Source organism: Hippichthys cyanospilos, chromosome 15 (genome assembly GCF_059441005.1).
Source record: "Hippichthys cyanospilos isolate Australia breed blue-spotted pipefish chromosome 15, RoL_Hcya_1.0, whole genome shotgun sequence".
In the NCBI taxonomy this organism is placed as follows: Eukaryota; Metazoa; Chordata; class Actinopteri; order Syngnathiformes; family Syngnathidae; genus Hippichthys; species Hippichthys cyanospilos.
The window spans coordinates 14,642,153-14,664,082 of NC_142383.1; the positions used below are offsets into that span (position 1 = coordinate 14,642,153).

Below are 21,930 nucleotides of genomic sequence, written 5' to 3' on the forward strand. Positions count from 1 at the left end.
TCCAACTTTTTTTTTTCTTTTTGTAATTCTAAAAGTAATCCCCCCCCTCTTTTCAAAGATGAAAAAATAGCACAGTAGAGCTCTTTTTCACATCAAGCGGGCATTACTTGACCTATGTTGGAACATAAAAAAGGTCTTGGCTAAGCAGTCTGACAACCTGTTTTACTGCATTCCTCCGTGCGCTAACCTTGTCGCTCTCACTGATTTACCGCTTGTAACTGCAACTTGCACCATTATCATAAAGAGAAAAAAAAAAGAAGAAGTGGAGAGAGAAAGGAAGAGGAAGACGCGATAGGGCTTTACAAGGCGCATTACTGCGGCGAGCCGTCCATCAGCGACGTCAACGCATACGTCGGCAAATCAACTGTTCCCGCGATTATCCGTCTGTGACGGGACGCCCGGCGGTCCCGTGTCGGATGCGAGCCGGCGGCGGAGGAGGGGAAAAGGGCGGAGGACGAGACCGGGGCCGGGGGAATGTTTTTTAGCTCTGACACAGAGGAAAAGAGCGAGCGAGAGAGAGAGAGAGAGAGAGAGAGAGCGAGCGGGGCTGCAGGACTGCAGTGGAATCTGTTTTCATTTTAGGAAAGTATTATGACTGATGTGCATTTCCTGAGTGCTGGCCTCAGCCCCCGTTTGAGCGAGCGAGTCAGGCGGAGGGAGAGAAAATTAAAGAGCCAGCGAGCATAATGAGAGAGGGAGGGAGGGAGGGAGGGAGGGCGGGGGGAGAGGGAGCGAGAACAGTCATCTGGCTGTGGACATGTGCGGCTTATTGTAACAGTGACTCAAGCTAAGCAAAGGCGGAGACCGTGATGAAAAAAAAAAACATGGCAGGGAAGCCTGTGCTCTTTGCACACTCACCGGCGTTAAATTAGGTACACCTGCTCAATCTAAAGCGGTTTTCCCGTCGTATTTGTGTTGGACGTTAGCGTTTTAGGGGCGTGGCCTCGTAAGTGACGAACACGTTTCTGTGAATAGCTGTGAGTCATTCCAACTTTGTGTCTGTGGTTGTCAAATGTCAGATTTCATCAAATTTGGAATGTTTTCGGGAGCAGGAACCTTTCTTTTCAAATTAAGAGCAAATTCATTGGAACGTGAAGCAACCTAAGGTTTTATAGCAGTGGTGTCAAACTAATTTTTATTTTGGGCCGCATTGTAGTGGTAGTTTCTGTCAGAAGTGAGTTGATCACACCTTTACCAAGATTTGATTTCAGTAGCCGGCAAAAACTGTTCAAAGAGATTTGGAGAGTAAGAAAATGTTTGTTTTTCTCCCCCCCAAATTTTTAAACGTTAAAGACAACTCGCAATTTCGGTATTTTAGTCAGAAACCCGAAGTCACATCAGCATTTCAAGGGCCACAAAGAGTGAGGTGGCGGGCCCGATCTGGCCCCCGGGCCTTGACTTTGACACCTGTGTTTTATAGTGTCCTCTTTGGAAAAATGTTTTTCTTCTGTCAGACATATCAGGAGCTTAAATGTGTGTATTGTTACGTCAGCTGACATTTTTACGGACAGGAAACGTCTCCGGTACCGAACCGACGTCATCGTCCGTCCGGGCGCCCCTAAACCTCGGATCCGAGAATGTCCCCCGCTCCTCCGCGCGATCTTTTTTCGATCCATCTCTCGTATGATCTCCCGCCGCCCGCCCAGGAGACAACCTTCAAACACTCGCCGTGTCACAAGCACATAAACACCACGGAGATTGAAGGCGCCCGCATGGCCGCGCAAACACGCAGTATGTATCTCATATTGGAAACGCGCTAAATCTGCCAACCGCGCTTGCACATGCACACGCTCGACATGTTTTATGGACTTGGGGGGTGGCGGGGGGGGCTGCGAAAACATCCCCGCCAAGGACGCCGGCTTGTGCAAACACAGGTAGAATGCAGACTCTTTAATTAGAGGACGTCTTGTGTCCCCCCTCGACGGGCCGGGAGCGCGCCGCCGCTAATTAAAGTGTCCTCGAGTGGAGGTCTAATGTGATCAACTAAGAGGCGCTCATTAGCGCAAACTGTATTCCAATAGAGATCCCGCCTTTATAATAATGATGCGACGGTCCGGACCAGGAATAAAGTGCTAAGCTACGCAGCCGCGGGAGCGCCATTAAGCGCGCCGTCGTGATTTATGGCGGGCGAGGCACGCCGGCTTGTGAGCGGATGCAGGTGATCAGGAGCGCCAAGGGCTCTTGCGGTTTTGGAAGTCGTTCGCTGCCAGTGACGGCGATAGACGTCCGTGGTCGCTTGTTGGGAAGGTGGCGGCGAGGTTGCGCTGCGGTTGAAAAGTTGTTGGGTTTTTTTGCATGGTTTTTAATTAATTGAGGAAATGCTGCACACTCGTTTGTGCCGGTTTGTTTATTTTCCCTTTTTTTGCACGCTACACAAAGATAACGACAAACAAATAATTCACACCTCCGTTATTTCTCTCACCTATTAAAGGTGAATAAAAAATTGAAGACAAAATATTTTAAAGCAGTCAAATATAAAAATGTTTACATATTGATTTTATTTTTTTTGTACTTTGTTTATTTGTGGGGAGGATCACCAAAATGTATTTTTTTTCTTTTTATACATACTGCACATAACACAAAGAAAATACCATTCGCCCTCCCGCTAGAAATGCAAAAAAAAAAAAAAACAATCTGCTGATTTTCTTGCTATTATTTTTGCTAGTATTTTCCTGTCGCCTATTAAAGTTGAATAACTATTTTAAGATCAAATATAGTAAAGCAGTCAAATATAAAAATATATTTAATATAAAATAAACATATATTTGTTGCTTTGTTTATTTATAGGGTAGGATCTAAAAAATTGGCAGAGTTATTAAAAAAAAAAATGGCATTCACCCCCTCTAGAAATGCAAAAAAAAAGGCAAAATCAGCTGATATTTTTCTATTTTCCTTTTTTTTTCTCTTAATGTTAAATATTTTAGGACAATATATTGTAAAGCAGACACATTTTCTGCCTTGTATTATAATAGGAAGCGATTTTCACCAAAATAAGTTTACAAATATTAAAAAAAAAAAAAATGTTTTGACGAAAGACATTTTGCAGAATTTTATTGTCGTTTTTTTTTAATATAGCACACTACAACATGAAAACAAATGGCAAAAACATACAAAATACAAAACATACATTTAAAAAAAATATAATAGATATTATATATGTACTTTTTAACTTTGTTTATTTATAGGATCACAAAAATTGGCAGATTTTTTTTCTTTTTACACATACTGTACATAATACAAAAAAATTCAGATTTTTGTTTGCCATGTTTGTTTCTTTTAAAGTTAAATATTTTTTGCTTTTTTTTTTTTTAACCACAAAAGATGATATTTTGCTGACATCCAAGCCCCCACTCCCCCAAATTCTTTTTTGTAAAATTAGAAACATACTATAGGATGCCTGTAATTTGTATATTTATTGTAGTGAGTGTCTGGGAACAAAAAAAAAAAACATTCTTGACATTTTTTTTTTTAAATGATTAGAATTTTTTTTTTCCATATCGGGATCAACCCTAAAACATTTCATGTCACTTAGACCCAATGAACTCATTCACTCCCATTCACGTTTTAATCCGCGTTTTTAAAAATCATTTAGCATTAAGGCCGGTGGTTGAATTGAAGCTGCGAGACTTGGTCGGCAGCCAATAGACAAAAGGGATTCACCCTCAATGGGCCATTTAGAGTTTTCCATAAAACTAAAAGGCTTTTTTTTCCCCCTTTTGCATCACTCCTAATTGTACAGCCATCATTTGAAAGTCGTCCGTTCGACGGCCGACAAAAGCCACGGCGCCGTCCTCTAACTAAGGACAGAAGCGGTCCGTCTTTCCCGAGCCAAGCCCCCCCCCCCCCCCCCCCCCCCCGCTAGTCTTCTCCAGCGCATCCATCTGGTCACTTCCCGCCGAAGCCCGGCGTTGGCCCGACTCTGTTGACAGCCAACGCCGGCTTCACCTTGAGTGCCTATGGTGGCGCCTCCCACTAATCTGGTCCTGTCACTTCTGCCAGAACCCCTTGTCATCACAGTGGGACTCGACCCGGACTACCGCCGGCTCGCAGTTGGCGGAAGTAACAACAGACAAGTACCGCGCCGCTGTATTTACTGTAAATGTAGAGTTCTCAGTTATTTGTACTCGAGGACTTTTTTTTTTTCTCCTTAGGATTCTTTTTACTCCCAACAAAAACGAATACAACAATGCCTTGAAATATGAGCGACACAACTTTTTTGCTTTGACTTAAGATACCCAGACTTGTATTTGTATCTATTTTTTGTCTCAGCAAAGTTGCATCTCAGCCAGACAGCATCGGAAAAGGAAAGATGTCCTCGAGTGAGGACAGTAGGACTTAGTTGTCATAAGATATAGACCACTACAATGGACCCACAGAAGATATCAAAAATATGACAATACTCACAGGCATAAATTCTTTATCTTCTGTGGAAAACTACTAATGCACTGGTCAACCAAAGTATTTAAGGTATTTTGTTTTAACTGAATGAAAAAAAATGACGTTTTTCCGAACATTTTTTTGGTGACATTCCATATTTTCCCTGCGATGAGTATAAACACACTTGTTAGCATAACATCAAGCTAGCTTGCACACATGATTTTTTTGTTTTTATGCTATTGTGTAGTCTCAGAATAAGCACGGTGTAAGTTTATTAACTCATTCAGTGCCTCCTTTTACCCTAATATTTAGTGCAGAATATGATTACTTTTACCAACTAAGCTGGCTAACCTGTATCAGCAATGACATCATGTGCATCTCTACAATGCGAAGAGTCCGTGCCGCCGGAGCATAATTCAAGCGTTCTATGTGGGTGGGGTGGCTGCATGGAATCACAAAGAAGCAAAAAAGACACAAAAAAAAAAAAGATGAAAAAAGCTGCGCTCACTCACTCAGTTGCTCGCTCGTGCCTTGTGCTTACTCTGCCAAGGAGGTGATGCTTTCATTGACGTTTGTTTCTTTGTGTTGGTTGGCAGGATTGCGCCGATAAAACTGTAAGACCAATTACATTTTTTTTATGTCACGCATAAGGCGCACCGAACTAACTACAAGCCGCAGGTTGTGGTATCAGAATTTTAAGCAGGAAGAAGGTACATGGAAGTTTGACCTTTTTTTTCTTATCAAACTGCCCGGATACAGCGATATCATGCCTGCATGTTTAGAAATAAAAACAGCGGCAACGTATTTTCACCATAACACCCAACACCCTTGACTGTTGGAATACTGCACCAACACAACAGTAAAATGCCCGAGTGCACGTAGTGGCAAGTAAAATGACAGTTCAAACTCAATCAAAACTTTTGTCTTTTCGCTCCCCTTGTTTAATGTCAGATTTCCCTCTGGTGGCTAGCAAAAAAACTACATATAAGTCAAGGTGGACTATAAGCTTTAGGGTTCAAAGCATGAGGATAAAAAAAATAGCTGCTTATAGTCTGAAAATTAATCATCCCTGCACGTTTAGAAACAAGAGTAGCACCAAGACATTTTCAACATAACACTGACATGCTTGTATTGTTAGAATACTGCACCAACACAACAGTAACATCCCTGTTTGCTTTTGCTAGTGCAGAGTGACCCGTAGTGGCAAGTAGAATAGTGGTTCAAACTCAAAGTTTTGATTGAGTCTTCTTTTGTTTCCCTTTGTTTACCATGAGATTGCCCTCTGGCCACACTTGACTATGAGGCTGCAGGGTTCAAAGGATGAGGAAAAAAGTAGCGGCTTATAGTCCAAAATTGAACATGCCTGCACGTTTAGAAATGAGCAGCACCAACATATTTTCAACGTAACACACACTCGGATTGTTAGAATACTGCACCAGCGCCACAATTAAACGCTCGATTGCATTCACAAGTGGAGAGCGGCCCCTAATGGCAAGTAACTTGTTAGAATACTGCACCAGCACCACAGTACAATGCCCGATTGCATTCACTAGTGAAGAGCAGCCCTCGATGGCAAGTACCTTCTTAGAATACTGCACCAGCACCACAGTAAGACGCCTGATTGCATTCACTAGTTGAGAGCGGCCACCGATGGCAAGTAACTTGTTAGAATACTGCACTAGCACCACAGTAAAACGCCCGATTGCATTCACAATTGGAGAGCGGCCACTGATGGCAAGTAACTTTTTAGAACACTGCACCAGCACCACAGTAAAAGGCCCGATTGCATTCCCAAGCAACTTCTTGTCTCAGAAATGCCGCACCGGACTGTAAGCTGAAGCAAAACTGCGGCCTTACAGTCTGAAATTCATGTTTTTTGTCGACGCTAGCTGACCCGCTAGCACGCAAATATGCCAGATACGGGACGCTTCATCTTTCGCGTCGCGCCTCCCCCTTCACCCAAGCGTCGTCTCGGGTTTCATCCAATCGGCGGGCCGCGGAGGTGAAGATCAGTTGAAAGGCGCGGAAAGCGTGGGCGGGACGCTCTAGGCCGCCGCCGCTAGCCCGTCGGTAAAACGGGCCCGGACGGGGGCAGCGGTATTCGGGAGTGTGAAATATGTAAGTCCCGCAGTGCCAGCTGTGTTCTATTCTTAGCGGCCGCCGGTGTCGGAGCGCGTGCGCGGCGGAGCGGGGAGGCCGGATTGGCAGGCGGCGACGCTAGCTGGCTCCTGGAAAGTTAGCTTGGCAGATGAGCAAAAGACTGGCAGATCCAGTCCTGGATGGATAGATTAAACACATCATTGTCACGCCGCCGCAGCCTCCGCCGCTCTTATTTATGACGAATTTAGCCGTTATGTTGCATCAGGGGGATGTTCTTGTTATCTCGGGCAGAGACGCTCCATCTGGCTCGCGCGCATCTTGGCGGATTATTCTGCCTTCCGATACATTTTACGCTTTGCCTCCGCCAAGCGTCTTATACTTTCATCTGCGCCGGGTTGCTCCCGCGCAACTTCCTTTTTCCGTCTACCTCTTTATCCGAAAATGATGTTTCCATTACCTTTCGCTGAGATGTCAACAGCTCCAATAAATCTGTAGTTTTTGCAATCGGAGATCTTCTTACGGCTCGGGCGCCGTAATTTCCAATCAGGTTTGATTCAAATCTGACACTGAGCATTTCGTAGCCGTTATACTTAACCTGGAAAATCCCGCTTAATAGCTTTAGAATCTCCATCCCAGATCGGGCGGTAATTTGTTGGTGGAAAACGCTGCGGTGTGCAAGACTGGTCGACAGCAAAAAATTATATATATATATATATATATATATATATATATATATATATATATATATATATATATATATATATATATATATAATAGTGTTGACCCCAATTAAACCCAAGTTTTTGGGTTATTTGTTTGACACAAAAAGGTAGGGCGAATAAACAAAAGGAAGCAACAATAAATATCAGATGATTTGGAATAAAAACAAAAATGGGTAAAATTAATTGGCCAAAACACACCCAGTATTTTTGGTTGTTTGTTTGACCCCTTTTTTACCCAAAAAACCTTTGGGGTTAAATGGATAACCCACAGAATAAAGCAATTTTGTGGGTTTCTTTTGCAGGTTAACGATTGACCCAATGTTGACCCAACAAAAAATAACAACAAACAAAAGATAAGAAAAAAAAACAAGTAAAAAAAAGAAAAAAAAAAAAACATGGGTCCAGTTGTGACCACACTTGGGTTAATTTTCAATTTTTTCACGATTTTACTCCATTTGTCTTTTAAATTAATTTGACCCCCCCCCCCCCACCTCAAAAAAAAAAACAACACATTTATTGTTTGGAACCAACCTCGGCTACAAAAACATAGTTGTTTTGTACAAAACAACTAAAAAATAGTCTGGAGTAAAAATGACCAAAACAATAGCCCAAAACTTTTATTTTTGGGGTTGTTTGGGTTATTCAAATCAAATATGTTTGGGTTATTTAGTGGATTGTTCATGTTTTTTTTTTTAATATATATATATATATATATATATATATATATATATATATATATATATGTATATATATATATGTATATGTATATATATATGTATAATATATATATATGTATATATATATATATATATATATATATATATATATATATATATATATATATATATATATATATATATATATATATATATAGTATATAAAACCCACCAAGGAACCCAATTTTATAGGGTCATTTAGTAGGTCATTTATTTCACCCAATTTTTCACCCATTATTTTTGGGTTATTTGCTGGGATATTCATTTGACCCCAATATATATATATATATATATATATATATATATATATATATATATATATATATATATATATATACACTAAAACTAAACACCCTAAAAGTTGTCAAATTGAGGGTCAGCAATTGAACCCATAATTATTTTTGTGTGTTAACAGGATTGAAAATGCAACCGTACAACATTCAGATGTGAGAACTTGCTTCCGTTAGTTTACTCTTTTGCCGCCAGTGGAAACGTTTTCCAAAACAGTCAAATGTCAGGTCATCCGAGAAGAATTTCCAGTATGAAACTTCGGCTTCAGGCACTTTTGGATGGAGCGTAAACAACCCAAAACGCTGCGTTTTTTTTGCGTTTGTTTTCAGCGCAAAGCGTCCGCTTAGTCATGGATTTTCGCAGGCGACAAACGTTCGAGGCGTCTTTATCTCGGGGCCGATCTGTTAACGACGGAAGCCGCGGCGAGGAAGAGAAGGAACTTTATTTAAGGGATGTCTTCGCAAGCTTGTAAGCGGCCGCATATTTCCTGCAAGCCAAACGGCTCTGCCCGTATCCCGCTTGGCCGCCGTCCAGAGCCCACTTAGGTTAAAAGGGCTCCTTTTAGACCGGGCCAACGAGAGAGCAAGGGGAGGAAGACAACGCGGTGTTGTCCGTCCGCCCGCCGCCGCCGCAAATTCTAATGATCATCATGTGCTCGTGTTCCGCCGAGAGATTATCTGTGACCAATCAGAAGGCTACTTGAGGAGAACAAAGCACGTGTGCGGACTGTCGATTCGCGGCCTTTGTGGGCCGGCCCTTCTCTTGCGCTCTTCGCAAATTAGCTCCGTCTTTCTTGGTTTTTGTTTCACTTAAGTACAAAAACGGTCTCGGCTGGCCAAAAGTACGTATGCGCGGCCCTTCTCGACTAGTGTGGGGCTGGGTGGGTGGGGGGGCATTCCAGGGAAAAGGATAACCCCAGGGAAAAGACATAAATGCAATAAAATAAGGATAAAATAACAATATAAATCAACTTAGAACAACTATTAACAACTTTTTTATAGCTCTTATACAGATTATAGGTAATTCAAAAACTGTAAAAAATAACCAAGTGCATCCCCCCCCCAAAAAAATAAAATATATATATATATATATATATATATATATATATATATATATATATATATATATATATATATATATATATATAATATATAAAATATATAAAATATATAAAATGTATATATAAAATATATAAATAAAATGTAAAAAAAATCTATATATATATATATATATATATATATATATATATATATATATATATATATATATATATAAATATGAATAAAATGTAAAAAAAAAATATATGAATTATGATACACTTGGTTATTTTTTTTCAGTTTTAGATTAACCTGTAATCTGTATAAGAGCTGCTAAAAAGTAGTTAATAGTTGTTGAAAGTTTTATATTGTTATTTTTTTTTCTTGATGTTAAAAAGGATGCAGTGTTCGGTATACTTATGCGATTTTTAAAGATAATAATCTTATTTACAGTCACGGGGGTGCAAAAGATTGCTCTTTCCCAGAAGGGAGAGTTGCATAATATAATTAAGAAGTACTGCTTTAGATAAAAGTGTCTCCTTATGTTTTATGTTTTGTTTTCTTTTTGTCAGATAATGACATTGATTTTTAACATTCAATCCCATGGACATAAATTTGTGCTTTTTAAAAGTCCAAACCTTCAATCCCAATTACATGTCCCAAACCTTTATCCAAAATCGTATTCGATAATACAACGTTGTTACATTTTTAATACTATAATTTTAAAACTCTTTTTGAATACAGCCAACGTTTCATATCTTTTCAGTTGTATTTGATTGTTGTTCCATAAATTAATAAAAACAAACAAACAAACAAAAAGATAAGATGCACAAGAGCATTGGAACATTAATACTTAATTTAGTACTTAATTATATATGTAATTGCCCTATTACTGTTTTTATTGCCTACTTTATTATTTGCTCTATTGTGTGGAATGCAGACTTTAATTGTGTAGCATTACTATGCATATGGCAATAAAACTCTTGAATCTTGAATGCATATAGACTGTAAAAAGTAGTAAACAGCTGCTGAAAATGGATTTATATTACTTTTTTCCTCTGTTAATGTTACTTATACGACTTTTATAGACAACAATCTTAATTTGCGTCAGAGTAGCGAGGGAAAGGTTTTGTCTTTCAAGGGGGGGCCTTTGCAAAAAAAATAATCGTCAAGCACTGGATTAGCCCGACAGCCGCGAGTGCAGACCTGCCCAGGTGAGATGGGAGTTTAAGTCGCTGGCACGGCCGTGACTACTTCCTGACTCACCGCCGCACTCCACCGTTGCGCTGCTGGAAAAAATAGAGAGGGGAGAGAGAAAAAAAAAATCGATGCGGCAGATTGCAAGCAAAATGAGATATGTTTCATAGCACTTATGCTCCATTTAGCCAATTTGGGGAACAATAACACTATTTGCTACTCATAGGCACTGACGCCTCCATGATCAGCTAACCACAGTGGTGAATCATTTCTTTCTCGTTTTACATCGCTTATTACGGAATTACACATAGATGTTGACAGGGAGATCCAATACGAGGCCGTCTCAATTTGCTCGGTTTGTTTCGAGCTATACATTTAATCGTGCGGTCTCCCCCTTGTTATAGGGTGTTTTGAATTTTTATACCCTAATGCGATATTTTGACCATTTTGGGTCATTTCAGTCCACAACAAACTGGCAGTATTTTAGCCAAGGATGGCACAGTCCTGATAACCAAGTGGCCGTGCCGTGTTGAACTTTGACATGTTGTTGACATCTGGGTGAAATTTCAGCTCCTTAGTGTTTTCTTTCAATGCGTTTCAAGTTATCTGTTTTGTTTCTGGCTCGATGACAATGCCGGTCCGTATTAAACGTAACAAAATATAGGCATACAACATTTTTTAAAAGAGTCATTAAAAGACAGTCGAGTGAAAATGTTGTTCCGTGTTCTAATTATTTTGCTCTTTATTTGAAAAGATAAAGCTACTGTTCATGCCATCAAATTTGCTGATAACTGCAGAAAGTTTGGTTAAATTTGTTTGAAATATTCTAATTAAGGTCCAAATTCTTTTCAAAGTAAGTTCTTGTAAGTTGACTTAATATCTTTGTGTAATGTCAAAATACATTTGCAGATTTTCTTTTACCATAAAACAAAAAAGCAATTTTTTTTTTTGCCAGTTGTTAGAGACCAAACAAGTAACTGTTTTTTTTTTTTTGTCTTGTTTTGTTTTGTTTGCTTAGGTTATTGCACCAGTAATTTGAAATAATATCCCGACTTTGAATAAAGAGATGAAAATTGAAACTTTTTTCTAATCCAATTCATCGATTAAAGCTCAAATATATACATATACACATATCTAAATCCATTAAATGTATGTGCCAAACTTTTATACAAGATCTTATTCAACTTGAACATCATTTTATTATTTTTAAGACTGCATTTTTAAAACTAATAATGCGCACAGTCATTAATTTACTTATTTCCGGTTGTGTTTCATTGTTCCATAAATTGACACCTGGAACATTTGCTTAACTGGTAGATTGCCCCCTAGTGGCTAGTATATAAAAAAATGCAGATAAGCCACCCTGGAATCTAAGCGTCAGGGCTCAAATCATGAGAAAAAAGTTGGGAAAAAGTTATTGTCCGAAATTTATGGTATCTTTTTCTAATGAGTAAATTTATATATATATATATATATATATATATATATATATATTATGGCCCAGTGAACATTTGAAGTGAATGAGCTATGGATTAGTTGCAGCCCTTATCTCATCCTTTTTTTTCTCCCCACATTTTTTTTTTTTTTCCATTCTTCCAGGATGAATCAAATGTGTCACTATCATCAAGAGTGTGGTGTTGCAATAAGTGTTTTGACAGCGATCCTGTTGTTAGTCATGTAACTGTTAATTGGTTGCCCGGACCGGTTGAATGTGCTCTCAGCCATTGTCACACCTCCAATAAAGATAAAACCCTGAAGAGCAAGAGTGTAATAACGATCACCCAGTTGCTAATTAATACGTTCCCCACAGCGGTTTAAAAAAAGTTGACCGAGAAAACGGACTAATAGCCCAACAACCAAATTACCCGCACGTGAAATACATCAAAGGAAAAAACAGAGCTGCTAGTTTTAGCCACTCGAAAAGAAAAAAAAAAAAAAAGCAATACTGTACCGAAATAGAAACAAAGAATATTTTGCTCTCGCTTCATCTTTCCCTTTGTTTGCGGGAGAGAAAAATCCTGCAGCTGTTGTATGTTGCTTAGCAACAGTTTTTGTGCTTCTGTGTCTTTGCGCGAGTCTTTGTCTTGACTTCATTCCTGCGCGCCTCGTCACACTTAATTAAGTCACAGACACCGGCGAGGCCGACTGGTTTATTTATTTGCGCCTTAATTATTTAGCGGGATCTCAGGTCGTCCCGCGACGCTTTGACAGCGCTCGCGCGCCGCCGGTATTTGTGTCCTCGCCGGTGTCCCGCGGTCTCTTTGTGTCAGGTGAGCAAGCGGCGGCTTTGTCGGAGGCTCGCCGCCGCGTGATTGGCAGCTCTATCTGTCACTCAGCCCCGGGGACCGGGGCCGCTCTAATTAGGTCACTTGGCTGCCTCACCTCCCAGGGCCGCCACGGCGCGGATCAAATGACGCCGCCTTGTGTCGTGGGCTCGGCCGGAGGTGGCGGCACAAAGCGCGGGAAAAGCAGCTGTTTAGTGCCCGTAGTCCCGCCGGACGTCTTTTTTCATCCTCGCCGTTCTTTCTCCCGCCGCACCGATTCGCCCATTTTGGTCGGCGCTTGGCTTTGCGGCGCATTGCTCTTCATTTGCGTCGTTAGACGCCCGAGGGGAGCGCGGATCCTTGTGGGTTAATTTGATTTCACCGGGCTAATTGATGAGAGGGTCGCCTGCTACTTTTCCTACCGCTACGTTGTTATCGTCTTTGTCTACTAACTTGTGTGTTGCGTAAAAAGAAGAAAAAAATGCTATACGCGTTACTAATAACACAATACGGCATTCTGTGTTGGGTCGGAAAACCCGAGATGGGGTGAAAATAATCCAAAATGATTTTCTATTCGATATTGGTTAAAATAAATCATTATGGTGTTCTGATGGGTAAAAATAACCCAATTTGGGTTAAAAATAACCCAATATGGTATTCTAGGCGATGTAAAAAAAGGGCGATATGGGTTTAAAAATTACCCAATATGATATTCTATGCTGGGTAAGAAAAAAAAATAAAATATGGGTTACAATAAACTATGTGGCATAATATGATGGGGAAAAAAAACCCAACATGGGTCGAAAATGATATTCAATGCTGGGCTAAGAAATAATATTGGTTAAATAACCCAATGTGGTGTTCTTTGCGGAAACCATTATGGGTTGCAAATAACCCAGAATGATTTACTAAGATAGGTTAAGAAAAAAACAATACAATGATAAAAAAATACGATATTCAATGCTGCGGTAAAAAAAAAAAGATAACTCAATACTGTATTGTATTCTCTGCTATGTAAAAGGAATATTAGTTAAAACAACACAATATGGCATTCTATGATGGGTCAAAAAACCCAATATAGGCCAATATACGCGCCGCGTGAGCCGAGCCCCCAAAACCGGCGGCTCGTCGAGAGTCTAAGCAGATTGGAAGTTGATGAGAAAGCCGCGCCGCTCGGCCAGAACGAGTGTCTCTCACTTGTGCCCGACGAGGTAAAACTGCTGATACAAGCCGTCTCTCAATCGCCTAAAGGGCCTCCTTTGTCAGCCCATCAGCTCGCCGGCTTCTACAAAGCCTTGTGTGAGAAGAGAGGGAGGGGGAAAAAAAAAAAAAAGTGTCATCGCTCTTGGATGGCGTGCTTGCAAGAGTGTGTGTCAGCTCTGATGGAGCTGCCCACTGTGCACGTTAGCCACAATTATACAAGAGCGCTAAAAGCTACCAGCGCCTGTTAATATTCTTTTTCGACGCCTTTTTTAAACACAGCGTTTGAAGTGGGCGAGGATACATTTCATTCGCTAATGAACTTGTTTAGTGCAACAATAAAATGAAGTGTTTCATTTCCCAGGCAAGGGAAGTGTAAGTTGGGAAGTTTGTGTGAGATTTTTCTCGCTAATATCGTGTTATTGTTACAGTTGGAAAGATCATATTGTAAAACAAAAAAAACGCAGTTATGAGACGCTAACGGCTTGTTACGACTTTGTGCTATGCTAGTAAAGAGGTAATCATAGCCCGGAGTATCATTGTTGTATTAATTTACAAGTAGAGTGAAAGATATAACATATGCTGTCACAATATCAACATTTTCTTGGTTTAGTATTTTGTTTATCTTGTCATGTTCTTTGAAAAAAAAATACTACTTTGGCAATTATGTTAACAGACTAATAATTTATTCTAAGTACAATAACGACCGTTATATTGATGCGTTGTTCATACAGGGACCAGTCAAAAGTTTGGAAACACCTTTGAACAACACCATTAACCTGTTTGGTACGAAATTAATCGATTACTTTGGGTAATCTGGTACTTATAATAATTTTTTACTCAACATAAGCACTAAAGCTTCAATTACTTCAATTACTTGATGAAATTTTTCTCTACACTAATATATACATATATAAGTATAAAAAATGGCTTTTACAAAAAAAACACGTGAAGCAAGTAATCAATTACTTAAGTACTTAAGAGGTAATTACTTAACCCATGCCAGTATTGCGTCAATTTTTTGGACAAATTCTTCCACATCCCACTTGCGGTATTTCAGCCAAGGTATGGCATTTTCCTGGACGTTGGTAGTGCCGTTTTAAACTTTGACTTGATGCCACCGTCTGGGTGAAATTTCAGCTCCCTAGTGTTTTTATTCAAAGCGTTCTCTTTGATATGAATGCCTTTGATGTAAGGATCAAATGATTGACAGATACTGGTTTAAGGGTTAAGGTCATGAATTACTAAAGTCATCAATTACTCTAAGCAATCAAGTAGATAAGTAATCTATTACTCTATGTAGTAATTGAATATGTTAGAATTTTAGGACTTAAGAAAAGTAATTACTTTTAATAAAAAGTAAATACCATTTAATCCATCCAAGTAATCAATTGCTAACTAAGGTAATTTATTCCTTTAGTACTTAAAGTACTGAGTACTTAATTTAACCCATTGCTTTTTTTTCTTAAGTAAAAAAATAGATAAGTGTCTGGGATTGAATGTGTGTACTCTTAAAAAAAAAAAAAAAAAAGTAAAAATATGACTTTGGGTTTGAACGTGTTAAGCAAGTGCGTTAACCGCAACGAAAACAAGCAGCTCATGCTCGGAATTACTGCACGTAGGTATACTCTTGCGAAAGGTCAAACTCGGGACATGTCCTCATAATCTTCATCATCCACTGTGGTAGACAACAGAGGAACTCATTTCCTTACAGCGCGCAGGTTTATCATAGTGCAAGGCCTGAAGGGAGACGTGCGCATGGGAACAGAAACTGGAGCTTTCAAATAGATAGGATGCCTTCAATAGTGTCCATATGTCATCTCGGCAGGGAAACACTTTTTGGAAGATTTATGATTAAAATTAGCCGTCCTGTGTTATTTAGATGAAAACAGAACCCAGCCTACTACTATATCAAAGTTGTCGTAGTCATTTCTAGAAGTCTAAGAAGGAAATTTGACAATTTTATAAACGTCTTTTGAAAGAATCTGTTCGTTTCGTTATTTTGACAAATTATCAAAAAATATATACAGTGACCTTTGACCTCGTGGAAAACAGCAAGAATCTTAGATATCAACAACACAGTTGTTAAAGCACCAACAAAATTTGCCAATGCTAACCATGAGCAATTGCGATTAGCATTAGCGAGCCAGCGTTTGCCTGCTTGCTACTCTGAGGTCAAAAACTTCCTGTTCTTCATCTTCTTCTTCTTTTTGATATCCAGACTTGTTTGTGCTTGACTGCCTTCTACTGGTTAAAATTTAAACACCTAAAACAATGCCATTAATTGAGAGACACTTATATTAATAAAAATATTATGCTAGTTATTATTTGACTAGTTCAGTACTTTAGGTAATTAAGTAGTAATCTGTTAGTTTTTTTTTTTTTTTACTAGTATAATACTTAAGGTAATTGATTAGTAAATTAATGGATTACTTTCTGTAATTGAGTACTAATTGATTATGTCATAGAATTAAGTTCTAAAGTGATCCATTACATTAGCTACTCAAGTACTAAGGTAATTGATTTCTTTAGATCACTAAAATACTTTTTAGGTTACTGAAGTAATCGATTACCTAGTTGATTTAATTAGTTTACTTACTGATTTATTTGGTACAAGCCTTTTTCGGCCCTCCTTGAAAAAAATGGAAATGTACGTCAAAATATGTCTTTGGCAGTGAATGTTAAATGCATTATTCGTTTATTCTTTTTTTTTTTATTACGTAGCACATTTCAAATGTGAGAAATGTGTTTTGTTGCCTTTTCTGCTTGCATTGAAGTCATCCTGTGGAAGGATGGGGGTGTGTTGGGGGGAGTGGGGGTGGGGGTGGGGGGGGTCCCTGAGACACTCCCTAAAGCTTTGGGTGACGGCGAGGGAGTGCCGACAGTTGAGAAGGAGAGCAGAGATAGCGAAAGATAATAGAGGTGAGGGGAAGGTCACCGCTTTAGTGGTGCAAGGGAACACTCTTGTTTTTGGCTCCTGACTTGAACCGGGCAACCTCGTGAACAACAAGCTCAGAGGAAAAAAAAATATTGACGGAGATACAAAACTACGTTTAACGTCATTCTCACTGTTATTTTAGCCAAGGGATTGCACATTCCTGGCGGTGTGATAAATAAGTGCTTTTGCCAAGTTGAAATTTGTCATGTTGTCACCATCTGGGTGAAATTTCAGCTCCCTAATGTCTTCCTTCAATCCTTCCCCTTCTATGTGAAATGCCTTCAATGTAAAGATCAAACGATTGTTCAAAATAGAGTTCAAGGGTTAAACGAGCGTGTATTTATTTCATTAGGACAGAAAAAAAACGTAATAAATTACTTATTACGTAACGTGATAAATTACTTAATAAATTACTTAAGTAATAAATGACTTCATTTTTAGTTCACTACCCGTGTTTCGACCCTCCTTTAGCCTTTAATTTAGATAATTAAAATTATCTAAAAGTACCTGGAATTGAATGTAAAAAAACAAACAAAAAAAAAACGTAAAAATCCGTCTTTGGTATAGAATGAGTTAATTGTGCCATGGCACTAAAGATGAACAAATACATCACATCCCAAGTCTTAATCTCGGAATCCTCCCGCAACCTCGGGCGAGAGCGAGGCTTCGCCGCCGTTTTTGCCGTACCCACCTCACGGCGATTAACAACGGTACCATTAAAGCCGCGACGATAAAAGCTTGTTTTTTTGTTTGCGCGGCAGATTGCAAGGCTGATTTGTCGCTAAACGCGCCGATTGAGCGGCAGATAATTTAATTTGCGGGGGCTTTTTTCCCCCCCTTCCGCTTTCACTCCAGTGTTTACAGTGTGAATTTAGCAAACGCGTTACGATAACAGGCTGATGGTATCGGCGTCGCGTGATGAGTCGTCTCGGACGCTGAATAATACAATAGCAAAGGTGTTTCTATTCTATATTGTATGCTGTTATGCCTGCGCGGGTAATGAATAATTTGCATGAAACGAGGCTCGAGTACATGAGCATGAAAGTGATCGGGAATACGAATAGAACAAACATTAGGGACGTTGTAATCTAGTAGGGTTTTCATTTGGAAGGTGATTTGACCAACAGGGGGCAGTAAAATGCTGTCAAGCACGCAGATTGATTTGTGTCGGTTTTGGCAGAGGATAAAGAATATATGCCCCAAAAAAAGCATTAAATAAAAAAGTAAAAGTAAAGTAAAATACCGTAATCCCCCATTTATATATGTATATATTCCCTATTTATGTACTGTATATATCTGTGTATATGACGCACCCTTAACTCATTAAATCCCAAAGGTGTTTTTACGTTTTTTTTTTTTTTTTTTAAGAGTCCAGACATTCAATCCCCAATCTGTTTTTTTTTTCAAGTTTCTAGCTAAATAATTGTCTTATGAGTAGTACTAAATGGATGAAAGTATTCAATTACTTCAGGTAATGACATGTTAAAGTAATCAATAACTTTATACCTTAACTTCAGGTACTGCTCAACTACTTAATGTAATTGAGTATATATATACTCAAGACAAACTACTTATCTAGAATACATGAATATTTAGTACAGAAAGTAATTGATTACTTTATATGTTCAAATACCTAATTGCAAAAGTAATTTATTTCTATATATATATATATATATATATATATATATATTTCTATATATATATATTTCTATATTTATATATATATATATATACTATATATATATATATATATATATATATATATAATTTTTTTTTTTTTTTTTTTGTAAAACCATAATGAAAAAAATTCTCATTCCTACCTAATCTGCAGATTTTTTTGTTTTTAAAACAAGAAAATATTTCCACTTTCTAATATATTTTTTCTTGTATTCGTACACTTTTTGCAGCGTACACCGCGCACAAAGGAATTTTTTTTTTTTTTTGCTTTCCGTGCTTGTGCCAATGACGGGTTGCATGACCCTCCCGTGTCAACCAGCGGAAGGACTTTTGACACTGACTGAGAGTGACGAGGCAGTAGTGCGAGCAGATGTCTCTCTCTATCTCTCTTTTTTTTTTTTTTTTTGTTTTGCGTCGGCTTCGGGAGACGCAGCATCCTTGACCTTGTCGCGGCTAATTTTAGGGCCGGGCTTATCGCAGCGCCAATGTTTATATCTCCCATTACACGCACTGTCATTATAGGACGGACGGCTTTGTAATTATGGCTGAGCTGGGCGGGCAGCTGCGCAACACGCAAAGATGCCGCCGCTCGCCTTCGGACGGATTTTAGGACACGTGTTGATAATCGGGCCCGATTACAAGCGTTGTAGTCCAATTCCGCAAATTTATCTCCAAAAGATTATACCGGAGAGGGGGACTTTCTTGAAAATCCTCGGGAGCAAAGAATTGGAGAGAGCCTCACGCTACATGAGAGGAGCAAACGCTTGCGCGAGAGTGTTTGTGTAACTTGTCTCACATTTCATTTAGCGCTCTTAAAATTACGAGAGGAGTTCCTTACTACTTCTCATATTACTACAACCGTACTACAACCACTACTGCTCCTACTACCACTACTACTTCTACTACTACTATTACGTCTACTACTAGTACCCCTGCTACTACCAGTAGCTACTACTACAAACACCACTACATCTACTACTAGTATCACTACTACTACTACCACTACATCTACTACTTGTATCACTACTACTACATCTACTACTTGTATCATTACTACTAGTACTACTAAAAACACCACGACATCTACTACTTGTATCACTACTACTACATCTACTACTTGTATCACTACTACTAGTACTACTAAAAACACCACGACATCTACTACTAGTATCACTACTACCACTACATCTACTACTAGTATCACTACTACTACAACCACTATATCTATTACTTGTATCACTACTACCACTACATCTACTACTTGTATTACTACTACTAGTACTACTACAAACACCACAACATCTACTACTAGTATCACTACTACTACTACCACTACATCTACTACTAGTATCACTACTACTACAACCACTACATCTATTACTTGTATCACTACTACCACTACATCTACTACTTGTATCACTACTACTAGTACTACTACAAACACCACGACATCTACTACTAGTATCACTACTACTACTACCACTACATCTACTACTAGTATCACTACTACTACAACCACTATATCTATTACTTGTATCACTACTACCACTACATCTACTACTTGTATTACTACTACTAGTACTACTACAAACACCACGACATCTACTACTAGTATCACTACTACCATTACATCTACTACTTGTATCACTACTACTAGTACTACTACAAGCACCACAGCATGTACTACTAGTATCACTACTACTACTACATCTATTACTTGTATCACTACTAATACGTCTATGACTAGTACCCCTACTACTACTAGTACACTTCTACCAGTACCAATGTACACGTTTATACAGTACATACACAGAAATGGACACATAAAAAGAAGTTGTTTTCATTGGCATATTTGTAATATGTTCCCCCCCGACTCACAACATATATCATAAAGCGAATTTTTGACCATCTTCTTACGTATTGCGTGTCGTGTGTCATATTACGGGCAAGCTGAATGTTGCGTCGGGTCCAGTGAGTTCAACGCGTCTTTGTCCCTTTGCAACAAGACGCTGCGAGCACATGTGAATTTCAACAGGAAGTAGGCAACCGTAATTGGACATCCTCCGAGGAGTTATTGATTGCATTAGATGTTTTTTTTTTTTTTTCATGTGAAACACAACAGCGCTATTGCAGTGTAAAAGCCTCGCCGCACTCGTGTTATTGATTCATGCTTAGTGCTTGCTTTATATCATCCTGCGTGTAGGAAAATAAATACGCACCAGAATGGCACTCAAAGATAAAAGACCTCCGGCAAGTGAACGATTTTAGCAAATTGCTCACATCATAGACCTCCTGCATGCTCTTGAACTAACTAACCAAGTAACTAACCAACAGCAATAAAAACAAAGCAATTTCGCGGAGATGAAGAAAAATCAATCCCAAACTTGTGCCAGCAAAGGAGGAATAAGCGTTCGTTTATGGAAGGTTATGCTCCAGAAACGCCGGTGATGATGAAAATCCATGAAGTTGAGACCATATATTCATTTTGTCATCCATCTCCCTGAGACCCAGCCTATTCCATTGTGTCCATTGCAGTGGACATATGTTTTTGGTCTACCTGTGTATCTTTTGACTCATCAAAGGTAGTCTTCTAGGTTCTAGTGTACTGAGTAGAGGACATCCTCGTCTTTCCAATGATGTTTCATAGAGCTTGGGTGGGAAGCAATTCACGGGGACAAAATGGACACAGCAGTGGACACAAATAAATCGACTGTGTCTCAGGTGGTTATTGTAAAGTTTTATGCATAATACCAATTCAAAATATGCATGTGAGGTGCAGGTTCTATTTTTGCCCACTTGGTGACCATTGTCCTTAGATTATCTCTGACTTTGAATGTGTATGGCTTTGAATGTCGAGTCCTTATGATTGTGTTAAGGGACCCTAAATTACATCAATTTTTGCAGGGAATTTTTGCTTGAACCTTTAATCAAACAAATTGGACACTTAGTCATCATTTACCTCTTTTTTTTTTCTTCATCAGGCTGATTTGACGGGCATCAAATGGCGCTGCTACAACTTCCGCGGCAGCGGCGAGTACGGTCCGGTGATCTCGGCGCCCGCCCAGGACGACCCGGTCCTGCGCAGCTTCATGCGCTGCGTGCAGGCCAACCTATTGTGCGTATGGCGCCGCAAGATCAAGCCCGACGCCAAGGAATTGTGGATCTTCTGGTGGGGCGACGAGCCCAACCTGTCGGACGTCATCCATCACGAGCTGGAAGGTGAGTGAGAGGAGGAAACACAAGTTGCTTCTATTCTCCTAGCTTATTATCATATTTTTTCATAATGATTTGGATCTTTCAATCCGATGTAACTCTAATTTCATAGTTTAAGGTTGAATGAATGAGACTTCATAAATATTCAGTGTTTTTCTGATCAAATCATCTCTCCCAATTAGAATGAATGGGAGCGCC

General features: G+C 39.2%; 1 protein-coding gene across 5 annotated transcripts in view; it reads left to right on the forward strand.

The window, feature by feature from the left end:
• Positions 1-21,930, forward strand: part of LOC148411847 (mediator of RNA polymerase II transcription subunit 13-like) — a 91,586-nt gene that overhangs the window by 6,975 nt on the left and 62,681 nt on the right. For all 5 annotated transcript variants that reach the window (XM_088434182.1, XM_088434184.1, XM_088434183.1 and 2 more), the window contains exon 2: positions 21,501-21,738. In XM_088434182.1, coding sequence (XP_088290308.1) covers positions 21,501-21,738 — 238 coding nt within the window. The remainder of the gene's footprint in view (positions 1-21,500; positions 21,739-21,930) is intronic.